The 14,656-nt window shown below is 56.4% G+C and overlaps 2 protein-coding genes across 2 annotated transcripts; one reads left to right on the forward strand and one right to left on the reverse strand.

Moving 5' to 3' along the window:
• The first annotated feature begins 6,152 nt into the window (after window positions 1-6,152).
• Window positions 6,153-8,636, forward strand: RPL29 (ribosomal protein L29). Its single transcript, XM_012925922.3, has 4 exons — window positions 6,153-6,256; window positions 6,581-6,625; window positions 6,853-6,917; window positions 8,089-8,636. Exons 2-4 carry the CDS (start codon window positions 6,589-6,591, stop codon window positions 8,536-8,538), a joined length of 552 nt encoding a protein of 183 aa, XP_012781376.1. The 5' UTR covers window positions 6,153-6,256; window positions 6,581-6,588; the 3' UTR covers window positions 8,539-8,636.
• Window positions 8,637-9,235: 599 nt separating this feature from the next.
• Window positions 9,236-13,968, reverse strand: LOC101520640 (aminoacylase-1). The gene is made up of 15 exons (XM_058679075.1): window positions 13,800-13,968; window positions 13,343-13,488; window positions 12,684-12,748; window positions 12,486-12,590; window positions 12,174-12,268; window positions 11,518-11,594; window positions 11,343-11,432; window positions 11,164-11,220; window positions 10,797-10,870; window positions 10,671-10,720; window positions 10,415-10,559; window positions 10,230-10,298; window positions 9,684-9,763; window positions 9,514-9,574; window positions 9,236-9,433 (listed from the first exon to the last, which is right to left on the reverse strand). Exons 2-15 carry the CDS (start codon window positions 13,434-13,436, stop codon window positions 9,269-9,271), a joined length of 1,227 nt encoding a protein of 408 aa, XP_058535058.1. The 5' UTR covers window positions 13,437-13,488; window positions 13,800-13,968; the 3' UTR covers window positions 9,236-9,268.
• Between the last annotated feature and the right edge of the window lie 688 nt (window positions 13,969-14,656).

Genomic DNA, 14,656 nt, shown 5'->3' on the forward strand with positions numbered 1-14,656 from the left:
CCATAGTACACTAGCATGGGCAGGAGCAAGGATAGGGTACAGGCCATGCTGGGCTGGGCCGGCTAGGATATCACACCTACCAGTTTGCATGATAGCTGGGCATGTGGGCAGGCTGGGCAGGACTGGGTTGCAATACGCCTTAACCAGGAGTTGGGACTGAGGGCGGGCCAAGTCAGGCCAGGCTGCAGCATCCGATGATAAAGGCCAAGCCGGGTGATGGGTTGTGCCAGGATAGGTCAGAGCAACCACCAGCATGTGCAAGATCTGTGGTTGAGAGTAGGCAGAGTTGGGGAGCTAAGGGGACGCCTCGGCTGGGCTGCGGGTCCTACTAGTGAGTGTGAAGGCTGAAATGGGGGCAGCAAACTGGACTGGACATGGCTGTAGCATCCCTTTGCATGGGTGTGGACTGGGTCTGGAGTGTGCCAGACTGGGTTAGGCTTCTGCTAGTTCTTGCAGAAGCCAGGGTAGATACAGCATGGGCTGAACTAGGTCTCTGCCCCCCGCTGAGGAAGCTTGGTGTGAGGGTGGGCCAGGTAGGATTGGGCTGCAGCATCCAACGGTAAGAACAAATGATTGTGGGTTGGCTGTGCAAGGCCGCTGTTCCTGCCAGGACAGGAGGTGGGCCAAGTCAGGCTAGGCCAAGAACCCACCAGTGTGTGAGATCTGCGACTGGGAGGTAACCTGATAAAGGAGCTTGGGGAACTCATTCTCTTGCAGGATACAGTCCCGCGGGTGAGAGCAAGAACCAAGGCTAGGAACAGTCAAGACCAGGCCAGGTTACAGTACCTGCTGGCTTTTGTGTAGATTAGGTCTGGGGGTAGACCGGGTTGGGCCAGTTTGTAACACCCACTGGCAGATGTGAAAATCAGAACAAGGTGCATGCAGGACTGGCTAGTTGGGTCACAACACCAGCCAGTTCACATTAGGGGCTGGATTGGGGGCTGTCTGGGCTGGACTAGGTTGCAGCACCCACCAGCATGAGAGAAACTGCAGTGCCCATCAATGAATGCCAAGTTGAGGTGAGACATGCCAAAGTGGGTCTTAGCATCCACCAGCACTTGTAAGACCCATAGAGGGGGTGGGTCCAATGTGATAGCCAAGTGTCTGAGTCCTTGCCTTGCACATGCCAGGATCCCATGTGGGCACCAGTTTGAGTCCCCGCTGCTATACTTCTCATCCGGCTCCCTGCTTGTGGCCTGGGAAGGCAGTGGAGAGTGGCACAGGGGCCTTGGGACTCTGTACTGGTATGGGAGACCTGGAAGAAGCTCCTGGCTCCTGGTTTCAGATCAGCTCAATTCTAGCCATTGTGGCCACTTGGGGAGTGAACCAGAAGATAAAGGATCTTTCTATATCTCCTTCTTTTCAAAAATCTGCGTTTCCAAGAAAAATAAATAAATCTTAAAAAAAAAAAAAGACCTGGAGGGGGGCTGGTAGGAAGGCTACAAAGACTCCCCTGCTGGGCCACTGCTCCCACTGGTGAATGTGAGAGCTGGGACTGGGGGTAGACCAGGCTGGGCAGGGCTACAAAATCTGCTGGCCTGCATGTGAGCCATATTAGGGGGAGAGTCAGGCTGGGCCAAGTGACCGTATTCGCTGGTGCATGCATGATCCAGAGTAAGTGCAGGCTGGCCTGGCTTTGCTGCAGCATTGGTTAGCAGGTGCTGGGACTTGGGGCAAATCCTGCCATGCTAGACCACAGAACCACTTAGAAAGTACAAGATCTGGGGCTGTAGGGGAAATTGTGGGCTGCAACTCCCACTGGTGAGCATGGGAACCAAGGCTGACTGAACAGGTAGTGGCACCCGCTGGCATTAATGTGGGCTGGATAGTGGAGTTGGTCATGTTGAGTTAGGCTGCAGCATCCACTGATGTGTATGAGAGCCAAATGGGATGCAGGACAAACTGGACCAATCTGCTGCACACACATTGACATACACAATAACTGGAACAGGGAGCAGGCCTAGTGGGGGTTACTACGGGTCACTCCGACTAAACTGCAGCTCCTACTGGTGTACGCAAGGGCAGAGTGTGTGGTGGGCAGGGTTGGGCTGGGGCAAAGCTTCCATTAGTTTGCGTAAGAGTTGGGACTGGGGACTGAACTGACTGAAAGAAGGATCCAGATCCTTAGCCCCCTTTTGAGTCAGGGGAACAGCCTGGGGGTCCTCAGCCTGCCCTGCTCAGCCCTCCATCCTATACACCCACTTGACTCCTCTGCTTCCCTCCACACCTGTCCTGGCACCTTTCCTGCCTTTACACCCTGCCACTCCCTGCCTGAGACCCGCTGGCCCCAGCCTACCTTCCTGCCATGGGCACAACCACCTACTTGTTTGCTTGGCCTGCTCTGAGTGGGCTGGGTGTGCGGGAGTGGAGCCAGGAGCATCTGTTGGCCATCCAAGCCAGGGGTTTCCTCCAGATCACCTGGCGGTTACTGCCTCATCAAGTGTGTGCCATCTCCTGCTCCCACAGTCCTGCTGGTCACAGTCCTGCTGGTCACCATCTGGCTGCAATGCCCTTGCCGAGTCATGCCCAAGGACTTCATCTTCACAGCTGTGAGGTGGGCTGGTGAACACCCTGCCGCCGCCGCCCACAGGGCTGCTGTGGGTCTCAGCCTGGTGGAGGCTTCCTGCCAGCTCAGCACTGAGGGCCAGAGAGAGCAGCTGTAGGAACAACACTGCAGCCTGTTCTGCAAAGCCATGTATTTATTTGAAAGGCAGATTTACATAGAAAAAGATTGATCTTCCACCTGCTGGTTCACTCCCCGCATGGCCACAATGGCTGGAGCTGGGCCAGTTTAAGAATTTTTTCCTAGTCTCCCATGTGGGTGCAGGATCACTAGACTTGCGCCATCCTCTGCTGTTTTCCCAGGCCATTAGCAGGGAGTTAGATCAAAAGTAGAGCAGCCAGGACACGAACTGCCACCCATATGGGACACTGGTATCACAGGCAATGGCTTTACTGCTTACCCTATAACAGCAGCTAATGAAGCCTCTTCCTTGAACTTCCAAGAGTCAAAGAATCAAGAGGGACCATGCACAGGAATGTGTGCACGTGCACACACACCTGGCTCTTGCTCTGCTCTGAGCCCTTTCTCAGGAAGGTATAGATGCTGTTCCAGAATGAGCAGAGAGGGGTTTGATTTATTACAGGAGGAGGAGACTGTGGGCCAGTGTGATAGCCTAGTAACTAAAGCCTCACCTTGCATGAACTGGGATCATATATGAGCACCGGTTTGTGGCCTGGCTGCTCCACTTCCCATCCAGCTCCCTGCTTATGGCCTGGAAAAGCAGCTGAGGATGATCCAAAGCCTTGGGACCCTGCACCCTGGGAGACCTAGAAGAAGCTCCTGACTCCTAGCTTTGGATTAGCTCAGCTCCAGCCGTTGCAGCCACTTGGAGAGTGAACCAGCGGGTGGAAGATCTTTCTCTTCTTCTCTCTGTAAATTTGACTTTCCAATAAAAATAAATAAATCTTTACTAAAGAAAAGAGGCTGTAAAAACCCTAAGCAGCGGGTAAAGTAGCGGTGGAGAGTTGGAGTGGAGGAGTGTCAGAGCTTTCTTAACAGGGAGGGAGGTGGCCCTCTTCTGGTCTCCTGGTGAACTTGCAGTGGTGAGATGTCATCTGTGGGTCCACACTGCCACCTTGTGGATGACTGGCTCATGGCTCCGCATCTCCCTGGGCCAGGTGGGCGCCCCCACTAGACATATTCACCCTGGGGCTAAGGAGGTAATGCCAGGATCTTTGGCCATTTGGGGACTGAATCAGCAGAATAAGATCTCTGTCTCTCCTAACCGCCTTTCCAAAAAAAATTTTTTTAGGGCCTGGCGTAGCAGCCTAGTGGCTTAAGTCCTCACCTTGCACGCCTGCCAGGATCCCATATGGGCACCGGTTCCTGTCCGGGCTGTTCCACTTCCCTGCTTGTGGCCTGGGAAAGCAATAGAGGACAGCCCAAAGGCTTGGGACCCTGCAACCATATGGAAGACCTAGAGGAAGCTCTTGGCTCCTGACTTCGAGTCAGCTCAGCTTAGGCTGTTGCGGCTCCTTGGGAACTGAACCAGCGCATACAAGATCTTTCTCTCTGTCTCTCCTTCACTTTGTGAATCTGTCTTTCCAATAAAAATAAATAAATCTTAAAAAAACTTTTTTTAAAGTTCTCAAACTGTTGTCAGATAGATACAACAGGATTGTGACAGGTGCTGCCAACTGCTCCCCTGAGCAGGCTTCAGGGGATCTTGCTGGGTTTAGGGGCAGCATGAGCCTGGACAAGACAAGGCTCTCTGCAGGCCACATGGCTCGATGGGTCACATGAGACCCGCTTGGGATGGCCTTGCCAGCTGCGCTCACACCTTTTTGTGTCCAAGGTGCCTGGGAGGGCTCAGGCTGGCCAATGCCCTGTGTCCTGCTAGTAGCCTCACCCAAGGCTGCACCACAAGGAAAGCAGTGCACATGGGCTTTTACATAAGATGGCACATTGGCCCTAGAGGAAGGGTCAAGTTCACCTCTGTTTCTGGTGCTGGAATATCTTTGGCACCTTGTCATATTTATTGAGGTTTTGGGGTTGGCATGGTGGCACATCAGGCTAATCCTCTGTCCTGTAGTTCTGGCACTCATCTGAGCACTGGTTTGAGTCCTGGCTGTTCCATTTCTGATCCAGCTTCCCGCTAATGGCCTCAAAAAAGCAGCAGAGACTGGCCCAAATCCTTGGACCCCTGCACCCATATGTGAGACCCGGAAGGACTTCCTGACTCCCAACTTCAGATAGGCTCAGCCCTGGCAGTTATGGCCATTTGGGGAGTAAACTAGTGGATCTCTGTCGAATTCTGACTTTCAGGTAAAATAGATAAATCTTTAGAAATATATTTATTGAGGCTTTGTTAGAAAAAGGTTTTCAAACTTCTGTATTTTTATTTTATTTGAAAGCCAGAAGAGAGACCTTCTATATACTGGCTCGCCTTCAGGTTGCTACAACCACCAGGGCTTGGCCAGGCAGGATATACAGAGAGGAGGCGAGACAGGGAGGAAGATCTTCCATCCGATGATTCATTCCCCAAGTAGCTGCAATGGTTAGAGCTGAGCTGATCTGAAGCCCGGAGCCTGGAGCTTCATCTGGGTCTCCCACACGGGTGCAGGGTCCCAAGGCTTTGGGCCATCCTCGACTGCTTTCCCAGGCCACAAGCAGGGAGCTGGAAGGGCAGTGGAGCCACTGGGACATGAACCAGTACACATATGGGATCCCTGAGGGTGCAAGGCAAGGTGAGGACTTTATCCACTATGCCACTGTGCCGGGCCTGCAAAGGAGATTTAAAATAAAAATATTTATCCTATTTGCTTGAAAGACAAAATTAGAGAGAGAGAGAGAGACTGAGGGGAAGAGGCCCTGGAGGACAACAGACTTACTAGTAGGTCCCCCCATCTCCGCACTTCGAATGCTCAGGGGATTTAATGCATTTGGAGAGAAACATCTAGGTCACTGCTCCATCTCCAGTCAAAGTCTCCCTGCGGATCTCCCCAGTCGAAATGCCGGACTCAGAACCCTAACCAAGAAAAGACGGAAGACAGAACAAGTCAATCAACCACCTCAGCTATATGTTGGCAGCGAAAACCTGGGCAAATGGAGACTCTATGATGGACTATGTCAATCAGTGGATTCTTCAACGACCTCATCGTGCTTGGAGAGGCAAGATTGGCAGCGATTCACAACTGGTGAACTATCGAAACCACGTGAGCAAGTATCTCAGAGCATGCCCCACATCAGGGACCTGGGGTGGGTGGGAAACTGGGTGGGGCTTCTCCCTCAATATCCCCCTTTACATCAGATACATGAAGGAAACAACATGGAAACAATAGTCTTACCCACTTTCCTATATCCCTTGGACTTTTTACCCTAATTAACTATGTAGAGATTGTAAAAAATATATATATATAAAATGAAAAAAACAAAAACAAAAACAAAGCCTCCCTGCGCGCCACTCCCTTTCCAGGAGCACCCACACCTCCACTCCCCTACGACCAAGCCGCGCAAGGAGGACAGAGTGGGCGGGAGCAGCGAATGGGCGGGGCCACCGACAGGGCGGGGCCGGTCTGTAGCACCGCCTCCGGGGCCGGCAGTGCGCTTCCGGGCTCCGGAACCTTTCTTCTCGGCTGTTGGGGAAACGTTTCCAAGAGTACCTTCCGGCATCGTCGACTCTACTTCCCGCGCCGCACTGCGGCCTCTCTCTTCCTTTTCCGGTCCTGGAGGCTTCGGCAGCCGCGGGTTTCGGTGAGTGATGGGCCCGTGGCATCCGATGCCATCCGCCGCTGACGGTTGGCGGCAGGGCGCGGGCTGTGCGCCGCGGGCCGCGGGGAGGGTAGGCGCGCGCGCTGTGTGCTGCGGGGAGTAGAAGCCGCTGGCCGGAGGCGGTGCTCTTGGGTCCTCAGGAGGTGAATGGGGGGGAAGAAGTCGGGCTCTGTGGCGGAGGACAGCCGCTCGGGCGTCGGCCGCGGGGTCTCGGGGTGTCTTGACCTGGAGGGGGTGGCGGGGTAGCGTCGCGCGGCTTCCCCCTGGCCTGGGGCCCCCGTCGCTTATCTCCACTCTGTCCTGCAGGTGTAGACATGGCCAAGTCCAAGAACCACACCACACACAACCAGTGTAAGCTTGGGCGGGATTGGGGTGGTTGGGGCGGGACAAGGGGACCCACTTGCGGTGTTTTTGGGTTTAAAGGTTGTAGGGACCAGGCCTACAGTGGCGGTATCCCCGGTGGATCTCCAGAATTCCTGCTCTGGGAAGGGAACGTTTTCCACAACTTGTCAGGGTGTCAAGTGGGTCTTGTTAGAGGAAATATCTTGCTTGGTCTTCATTTTTGTTTTTATTTGCAGCCCGAAAGTGGCACAGAAATGGCATCAAGAAGCCCCGATCACAAAGATACGAATCTCTTAAAGGGGTGAGTGTGCAGGCAATCCCAGGCCTTGTCCCTTCTGGCCTCCAAGGGCACTCACTCAAATCTGTCTAATTAACTTGAAAGGTAGAGTCATAAAGAGAGTGACAGAGGTTTTCCATCCACTGGGTTCACTGCCCGTATGGTTGCAGTGGCTATGCTGAAGCAACCAGCATCTCCCTGGTCTCCTGCTTGGATGCAGGGGTCTGAGCACATTTTCCTAGTCGTGGTAGCAGGGAGCTGGAACTGCCAGTGAGTGGCTTGGGATCTGAACAGGTGCCCCTGTGGGACGCTGGTGCTGCAGACAGCAGCTAAACTTGTGCCACTACGTTTGCCCTAAGAGAATTTGGGAAGCCGCTTGTATGTGTTGGGCGCCTGATCTTGGTACCTTAGTATGACTCTATGTTGGACTTGGAGGAGGGTTCTCTTGTGGGCCAAAGAAGGCTAGGGGGTTCTAGGAGGAATCAAGCCGGCCCTCTGTTTTTTCTCCCCTGAACTTTCTGCTCTTTTGGTCTGTAGTGTGAATCCCTAGGCCCAGGCCTGTCTTTATGTTGCTGTCCCTGGGAGGCCTGGGTTGGAACCCCTGAAGGTGGGGACTGGAAGCTGAGTGGCACCGGCGGTCAGGGCAGCTGCACAGGGCTGTGGACACGTGACCAGAACATGTGGCCTGCATGGCTTCTGTCCACTGGAGTGCTACCGTTACATCTCTGGAATCAGTTATGCTTTTTAAAAAAAAAAATTTAATTTTTATTGGAAAGGGATATACAGAGAGGAGCAGAGACAGAGGAAGATCTTCCGTCAACTGATTCACTCTGCAAACGATCGCAATGGCTGGAGCTGAGCCAATCAGAAGCCAGGAGCTTCCTCTGGGTCTCCCATGTGGGTGGTCTCTCATGTGGTCCCAAGGGTTAGGGCCATCCTCGATGACTTTATCAGGCCACAGGCAGGGAGCTGTAAGGGAAGTGGAGCTGCTGGGACTAGAACTGGTTCCCATATGGAACGTTCAAGGTGAGGATTTTAGCCACTATGCTATTGCGCCCGGCCCTGGAATCGGTTTTGAAGAATTGAGTGTTTCCACCTGTTGCCTTTGGGATGGCAGGTGCCCTGGAGGAAAAGCACGCCAGGGAGGGCCGTGCAGCCTCTCACTGCTGCCCCCTGCCCCTTTCCTGATTTCCAGGTGGACCCCAAGTTCCTGAGGAACATGCGCTTTGCCAAGAAGCACAACAAGAAGGGCCTGAAGAAGATGCAGGCCAACAACGCCAAGGCCATGAGTGCACGGGCCGAGGCTATCAAGGCCATCGTCAAACCCAAGGATGTGAAGCCCACCATCCCCAAGGGAGTCAGCCGCAAGCTCGATCGACTTGCCTACATCGCCCACCCCAAGCTCGGGAAGCGTGCTCGTGCCCGCATGGCCAGTGGTGTCAGGCTGGCCCGGGCAAAGGCCAAGGCAAAGGCTAAGACCGAGCCTCAGATTAAGGGCAAGGTCAAAGCTCAGGTCAAGGCTGAAGCCAAGGCTCAGCTCAAGGGCAAGGCCAAGCCCAAAGCCCCAGCCCAGGCTGCACCCACAGCAGCCGCTCCAGCTCAGCCATCTCCCAAAGGTGCCCAGCCCCCCACAAAGGCTCAGTAGTGACAACCTCTGCTGGCCACTGCAGGGACAGAAGGACTGGTGTGACCCCTGGGCTGCTGTCCTCCTGTGCTTTTTGTACAAATAAACCTGAGACAGGATATCATGGTCTGCATCTCTGGTCCAGGGGACAGTGTGGCTTGCTGCTTTGGGTCTAGGCAGATGTGGGCTATCAAGAGGAGTGCTAGTAAAGGAGAACCGGAGAGTTCAGGAGTGGGTGGCTTTCTGAGCTGCAGAAACTGCAGGGGAGAGAAGAGGCCCTGCTTCGGTGCAGGGCCTGCGTTCTGCAAGTCCAATTGGACGTGGGTCCAGGGCGGGTAGGATCAGGGCAGCATGCTGTGTCACTGTCTTGTAAATCAGTCTATTCTCGGTGCCAAATAGTGTAGCTGGTATTTGTGGAGGCTTCTGGAAGAGAAGGTATCAGTCTGAACATCATTAAAGTTGAGTCTGTCCATCGGGGCTGTCATGCTAACTCCTGACAGTTTGGGACCCTGCACTTCTGGGAGAATTTGGATCGGCTCAGCTCCAGTGGTTGCTACCATTTGTGGAGTGAATCGGCGTATGGAAGATATTCCTCTGTCACTCCTCTCTATATCTGACCAATAAAAAATCTTAAAAAAAAGTTTTTTTCCAACAACACCCTGTCCTTTTGAGGCAGCCCCTGTACACACACACTTTATTATGGGCATGGTCAAAGAGGAAAGTCTGGGACAGAAATTGAGGAGTTGGGGGCTCAGCGGTCACTAGGCAGGGCAGGCACACTGGCCAGGGCAGGTAGCAGGTGTGCGTATATGTCGATACCACGGAGGAACACGGCCTCGTGCAGCCTCTCATCATGGTCATGTAGCAGCACCGGGGTGTGGTTCATAGGGGAGAAGCCCAGAGCCGGGATGCCTGCCTGCAGGGGTGAAGAGGAGTGTCAGGAGGGCCAGCCTGCTGCTGCTGCTGCACCCAGGGGCCACCTCCCCAGGGACTCACTGCTCGGATATAGCGGCTGTCAGTGGCTGCGGGAAAGATATCCAGCTGCAGGGACAGGTTCCTGTTCCAAATGAAAGGAAAAAGGGGATGGAAGAGGACAAGCAGCTGGAAGGGATAAAGGGAGGTGGGAGAGCAGGAGGTGTGGGGTTGGGTGCAGGGTACAGGCTCACATGTCCTTGCAGGCCCCGCTGAAAGCAGCCCACCAGGGGTTTGAGTTGTCAGTGGGTGTTATTCGGGCTCCCATCCACTTCTGGGGGAGGAGAAGGACAGACAGCAGGATCAGGACAGGGCCCTGGGCACATTTACACCCACGCCCTTTCCAAGGCAGTGCCCACTCTGGCTACAGGCCTTCCTTCAGATCCTAGCCGTAGGGCCCCAGCTGGGCCACCCTGGTGACAGCAGGTTCCCAGAGTATGAGACTGCCCTCCCAGCCACCCATGTCCATGGAATAGCAAAGCAAGAATGGGCTCCATAAGGTTCCTGAGGGCATCGCAGTCCCTCATTTCATTGCAACAGGGGCCCCTGGCACGCACAGCAGACTCCACAACTAACACTAACACTTCTAACACTAATACTTCTCACACTAATACCTCCACAACAAAAACTAACACTAGGCAGGTAAAGAAGGCTAACTTTATAGTGCCAGGCACACATTGTGCCTGGCTCTCCCCTCACACACCCGCCATATACCACCATCCCAGGGCCCACGGTGATACCTGAATAAACTCGAAGGTGACACCCTCGCCAGCTGCCTGGCACCAGGCCTGCAGCTGCTGCTCGAAGGCCTGAGGAAGAGGAGATGAGCTGACACCCCTTAGGCTTCCCTCCCAAGCAACCCCGGGTAGGGGGTTGGCACCCAGGGCCCCAGGCTCCAACCTCCACACCAGAGTGCAGGCTGTACCTTCATGTCCACATCCGGGGCCACTCGGATGTCAAAGCTGGCGCTCATGGTGGCAGGGACCACGTTGAAGGCCACGCCGCCCTCAAGCTTGGTCAGGTTCACGGAAGTCACTGCCCCCTCCTTCAAATGGGGGTTGGACTGCAGCCTGAGGCACGGTGGGGAACAGCAGGTCACACAGGGCAGCCCGGCCTCCTCTTCCTCCTCGGTTGCACTGCCCCCCCTGGAGCCACCATGTGCCAGGTGGTCTTGTTCTCACCTCTGCTTTTCCTTCTCCCGGAAGGCCAGGATGGAGCCCACAACCTTGTGCTAGGAGACCATGGGGTTAGACACTGAGGGGTCCAGGGTTCAGCCCTCCCAGGCTCCCTCTGCAGCTGTCACATACCAGCTTCTCGGCCGCGGTGTCCTCAATGAAGCGTGAGCCGTGGCCTGGCCTTCCGGTGCTGGTGACCCGCACCCCTGCAGAGCAGCCCAAGTTGGAGGAAAGGGTGAGGGGAGGAGGAGGCTTTTGGCATGGGAGGGGCTGTCAGCTCTGAGCAGCCAGTGTCCAGGCCTGCCTCCCATGCCAAGCTCTGCTGGCAGGACCCTGTTAGCCTCTGAGCCTTCAGGGTAGAACCCATTTCTTGCCCCCACCCTGGAGCAGCCCAGGAAGAAGATACCCACTTAGGAAGGGACTGAGAGGCCAGGCCCTGGGTTTGAGGCCTTCCTGGGCCTTATTTGAGAGTTAGGCCCCTCCCTCAGTATGTACTCACACCAGGGACTCCTCTCGCTGTAAAAGACAGTGAACGCATCAGTGGGATTTGCCAGGCCTGAGGAGTAGTGGGTGCAGCAAAGCTTCAGAACAGGCGGTGGCCCAGCCCAGTCACACAGCCCTGGGCCTCGCTCTCCCCCAACAGCCGGGCAGCTCAGCGGGCACCAGCAGTCTGCTCACCTTCGTCCAGGGCAAAGCCAGCCCTCAGGGCCTGGAACTCAGGCCGTTGCACAAACAACTCCATGCCTTTGTGACCTCCGATCTCCTCGTCTGTTAAGCGTGACGGGAACTAGATGAGAGGGCTGCCCCCAACACAGTTCCCCTTTCCAGTGTGTCCCAGCCAGAGCCTTCTTACCGGGCACAAAGGTCATGTGAATGGTCCTGGGGAAGCTGTGACCCTCAGCCTTCAGCCTCCTCACGGCCTCCAGGTACCTGAGGGGACACAAGCCATCTGCTGGAGCAGAGCCACGGAGGTGGCAGCTCTGGGTCCTGGATCAACAGACTCTGGACCTCTAGGGACCTCAATTTTCTATTTAGACAATGGGTATGTCCTGCCCCAGGGAGGTGTCAAGAAGTCCCTTGCATGGGGGACGTCTGGCACAGCATGTGACACCACGTGTTCCCCTGCATCCCTTATCAGAGTGCCAGGGTTCTGGTCCCAGCTCTGCTTTCCATCAGCTTCCTGCTGATGCACACCCTCAAGGCAGCGGGCTGTGGCTGAATACTTGGATCTCTGCCATCCTATGGGGAAAACTCAGACTGAGTTCCTGGCTCCTGAGTTTGGCCTGGCTCGGGCCCAAGTATGGCCGTGGCTGCGGCCATATGGGAATGAACCAGCATATAGATGGCTGATCTCTCTGCCTTTCAAATAAAAGAAGATGAATGAATTCATTGCAAAAGGAAAGAGATATCCCTTGTCCTTGAGCATGTCCCCGTACAGCCCAGGTCTGGAGGTCCATGTGCTGGGCTTGGGGGTGGGCACCGTGAGGGACAAGAGTGGAGGACACTCACTGGATGCTGACACACTTCATGTCCTGGGCGCCCCTGGCATAGATGTAGCCCTCACGGTCCTTGAAGGCCTCAAAGGGGTCGTGACTCCAGTGTTCCTTTTGCAGGGATGGGAAGAGAGGTCCATGGTGGGTTGGTTGGAGTGACAGGTGGGGTAGTGAGGGGACAGAGGAGGCAACCGATTGCCACCCCCACCTCCACGTCCAGAACCAAGCCTGATCTGGCACAGATGAGGGCTGCTTGGGTGCAGTGCTGGCCTCACCACCATGCGCTCCCTGGGTCCCAGGCCTGTGCTGTGCCCCAGGCCATACACACCTCAAATACCGGCACCACATCGGTGTGGGAGTTGAGCAAGACAGATGAGAGGGCAGGGTTGGTGCCCAACCAGGTCAGCACAGTCACCACATAGCCAGGTGCCACCTGGTAATAAGGGTTGGGTGGGGGGGAACAGCGCAGGGTGACCTCCCGCTCTGTAGGCCCACCTTCCCCCAACGTGTGAGGCCCCGGGCTCACCTCCACCTTCTGACAGCCCAGGCCCAGCTGGCGTGCCTGCTCCTCCAGGAAGGCCACGGCAGCCCCTGGAGACACAGAATCCTGGGACCACCTACCCCTGGCTCCCACCCACCCACACCGCTCACCCTGAGAGGAAGTGGACCTCCCCGGTCCTCCCCAACCTCCCTCAGAGGCACCTGTATTTCTGCCCCCCAGCCCCCCAGGAACAAAGGGACTCTTTGCCAAAAGCCTGGGAAAATGCAGAATTGCTATGGCCCTTTCAGGTGGGGAAGCCATGGCATTGGAGAGCTACAGAAAAGAGGGTTCACGCAGAGCCCCTGGGCTGCCAACCCAGAGCAGGATGCCACATCCACAATCCCTGGGTGTCCCTCTTCATTCCCTAGGAGCCAGGTTCTGGTCTTAGCGCCAGGAGGCTCTGGGGGGTCCCTCTACCTCCACTAGGTGCCAGGAATGAAGTTGGGAGCAGTGTAGCCTTTGGAGCAGGGTGCACCTCCTGGGCCCCTCAGATGCTGCCTCAGTTTGCAGACCTCAAGAGTGGCTGGTGGAGTTGTGGAGCCACTTGGTAGCTGGAACTGGGCGCAGCTGGGTGACGTGGGCACAGCGCCCACCCGAGACCCCACCCTAGGCCCTCCTCCCACCTCCAAGCTCCTCGTGCTCACCATAGTCGGGTTTGGGATGGACCGTGCGGATGCGCAGGTACTGGCGGAAGAGTGTCACGGAGGGGTGCTCGCTCTCTGCACCCTTGCTGGTCATGGTGCTGCACGCAGGGATGTGCAGGCAACACCACTCTGTCCTGGACCACCACCTGCACACAGCGCCCCCACTTGGAAGAGGTCACCTGGTTTCTCCCACCTGGTTTCTTCCCACACCATGTTAGGGACTGTGTTGTGCTCTGAAAACTCTTCCTTCCTGAACCCACCCCAGGGTTCCAATTTTCTGTGTGCCCCAGAATGCCCACAACATGGAGGAAAAAAGCTGAGGCTCAGAGAAGTACCAGAGCAACTATAAAGCTCTGAATAAACACACACCTACTCCCACGGCTCCCGCCTTCTCCCCGTGGCTCAGCTTCTGTGACTGGGAACTCCAGACGCCCCTCTTCTCGTCCCAGAACCCGACCTTGCTCTCCTGGCCTGGAGCTTCGTTCACCTCTCCAGTGACGGGACCGGACTGTGACCAAGACTTCAGGGTCCTGAGAGGTCAGAAGCTCAGGCCCGCCCCGGCCCGCGCACCACGTGGCTGGAGCGCGTTCGTGGGGCGGAATCCGTGACCCGATGCGGGCAGGAAGGGCCCGGTTGTCCTTGCTCTGGGCCTTGGCCTGCCTCGGAATCCCGCCCCCGACATCACCCCCGGCAGGCAGCCAGCCTCTCCGCGGCCAGCCCCGCCCACGAGGGGCGTAGCGTGCGATGGGATGGCACCGCCCCTGCAGGCACGTCCCGCCCCTCCAGTCTCCCGCCTTCAGCCCCTTCCAGGCCTCAGCTGCTCTGGACTGTTCCAGTGTCTTGTGTGGGAGTGACTGGACGGGTCTGTCGGCCCCACGCTGTGCGCTCCAGGAGGGCAGCCTGCGTGCCCAGGGCAGGGAGCAGGAGCCAAGTAGGAGGGTAAATAAAGGGGTGGGAGCTGGTTGGGAGCGCGCCATGGTGAGGGCCGAGCTTTCGGGGTGGGTGGTGGGCTGGCTGTGTGCCACCAGTGGGTGGAACCGGGGGCCACGGCAGTCCCAGGAGGCTTGAGCGAGAGAGACGGGAGACCCGCACTCGTGGCTGACCGTGTGGCCACCTCCCTTGCTCTTCTGCATCCCTGGGGAGGGAGGGAGAAGATGGCACAGGTGTGCTGCAGGCCACCCGCAGGCAATCCCCGGCTGTGTCTGTCCACTGGGGTGCCTGGTGGCCTCTGGCTCTCTGCTCCAGGGTGCTGAGTCAGTTTGGGGAGGAGCTTGGAGCTGAGACTTCAACCTCTGGGTCCAGAAGGGCCCATCC

Source organism: Ochotona princeps, chromosome 21 (genome assembly GCF_030435755.1).
Source record: "Ochotona princeps isolate mOchPri1 chromosome 21, mOchPri1.hap1, whole genome shotgun sequence".
NCBI classification, from domain to species: Eukaryota; Metazoa; Chordata; class Mammalia; order Lagomorpha; family Ochotonidae; genus Ochotona; species Ochotona princeps.

What these genes read in the sequence shown, in the direction of transcription:
- RPL29 (XM_012925922.3), top strand. Translation starts at nt 6,589, where the DNA reads ATGGCCAAGTCCAAGAACCACACCACACACAACCAGT. An exon ending in CCACACCACACACAACCAGT is followed by an intron (nt 6,626 to 6,852) that starts GTAAGCTTGGGC and finishes TTTTATTTGCAG; the next exon opens with CCCGAAAGTGGCACAGAAAT. An exon ending in GATACGAATCTCTTAAAGGG is followed by an intron (nt 6,918 to 8,088) that starts GTGAGTGTGCAG and finishes CCTGATTTCCAG; the next exon opens with GTGGACCCCAAGTTCCTGAG.
- LOC101520640 (XM_058679075.1), bottom strand. Translation starts at nt 13,436, where the DNA reads ATGACCAGCAAGGGTGCAGAGAGCGAGCACCCCTCCGTGACACTCTTC. An exon ending in ATGTGGTGCCGGTATTTGAG is followed by an intron (nt 12,269 to 12,485) that starts GTGTGTATGGCC and finishes TCCCTGCAAAAG; the next exon opens with GAACACTGGAGTCACGACCC. An exon ending in CGGGAGAAGGAAAAGCAGAG is followed by an intron (nt 10,560 to 10,670) that starts GTGAGAACAAGA and finishes ACCGTGCCTCAG; the next exon opens with GCTGCAGTCCAACCCCCATT.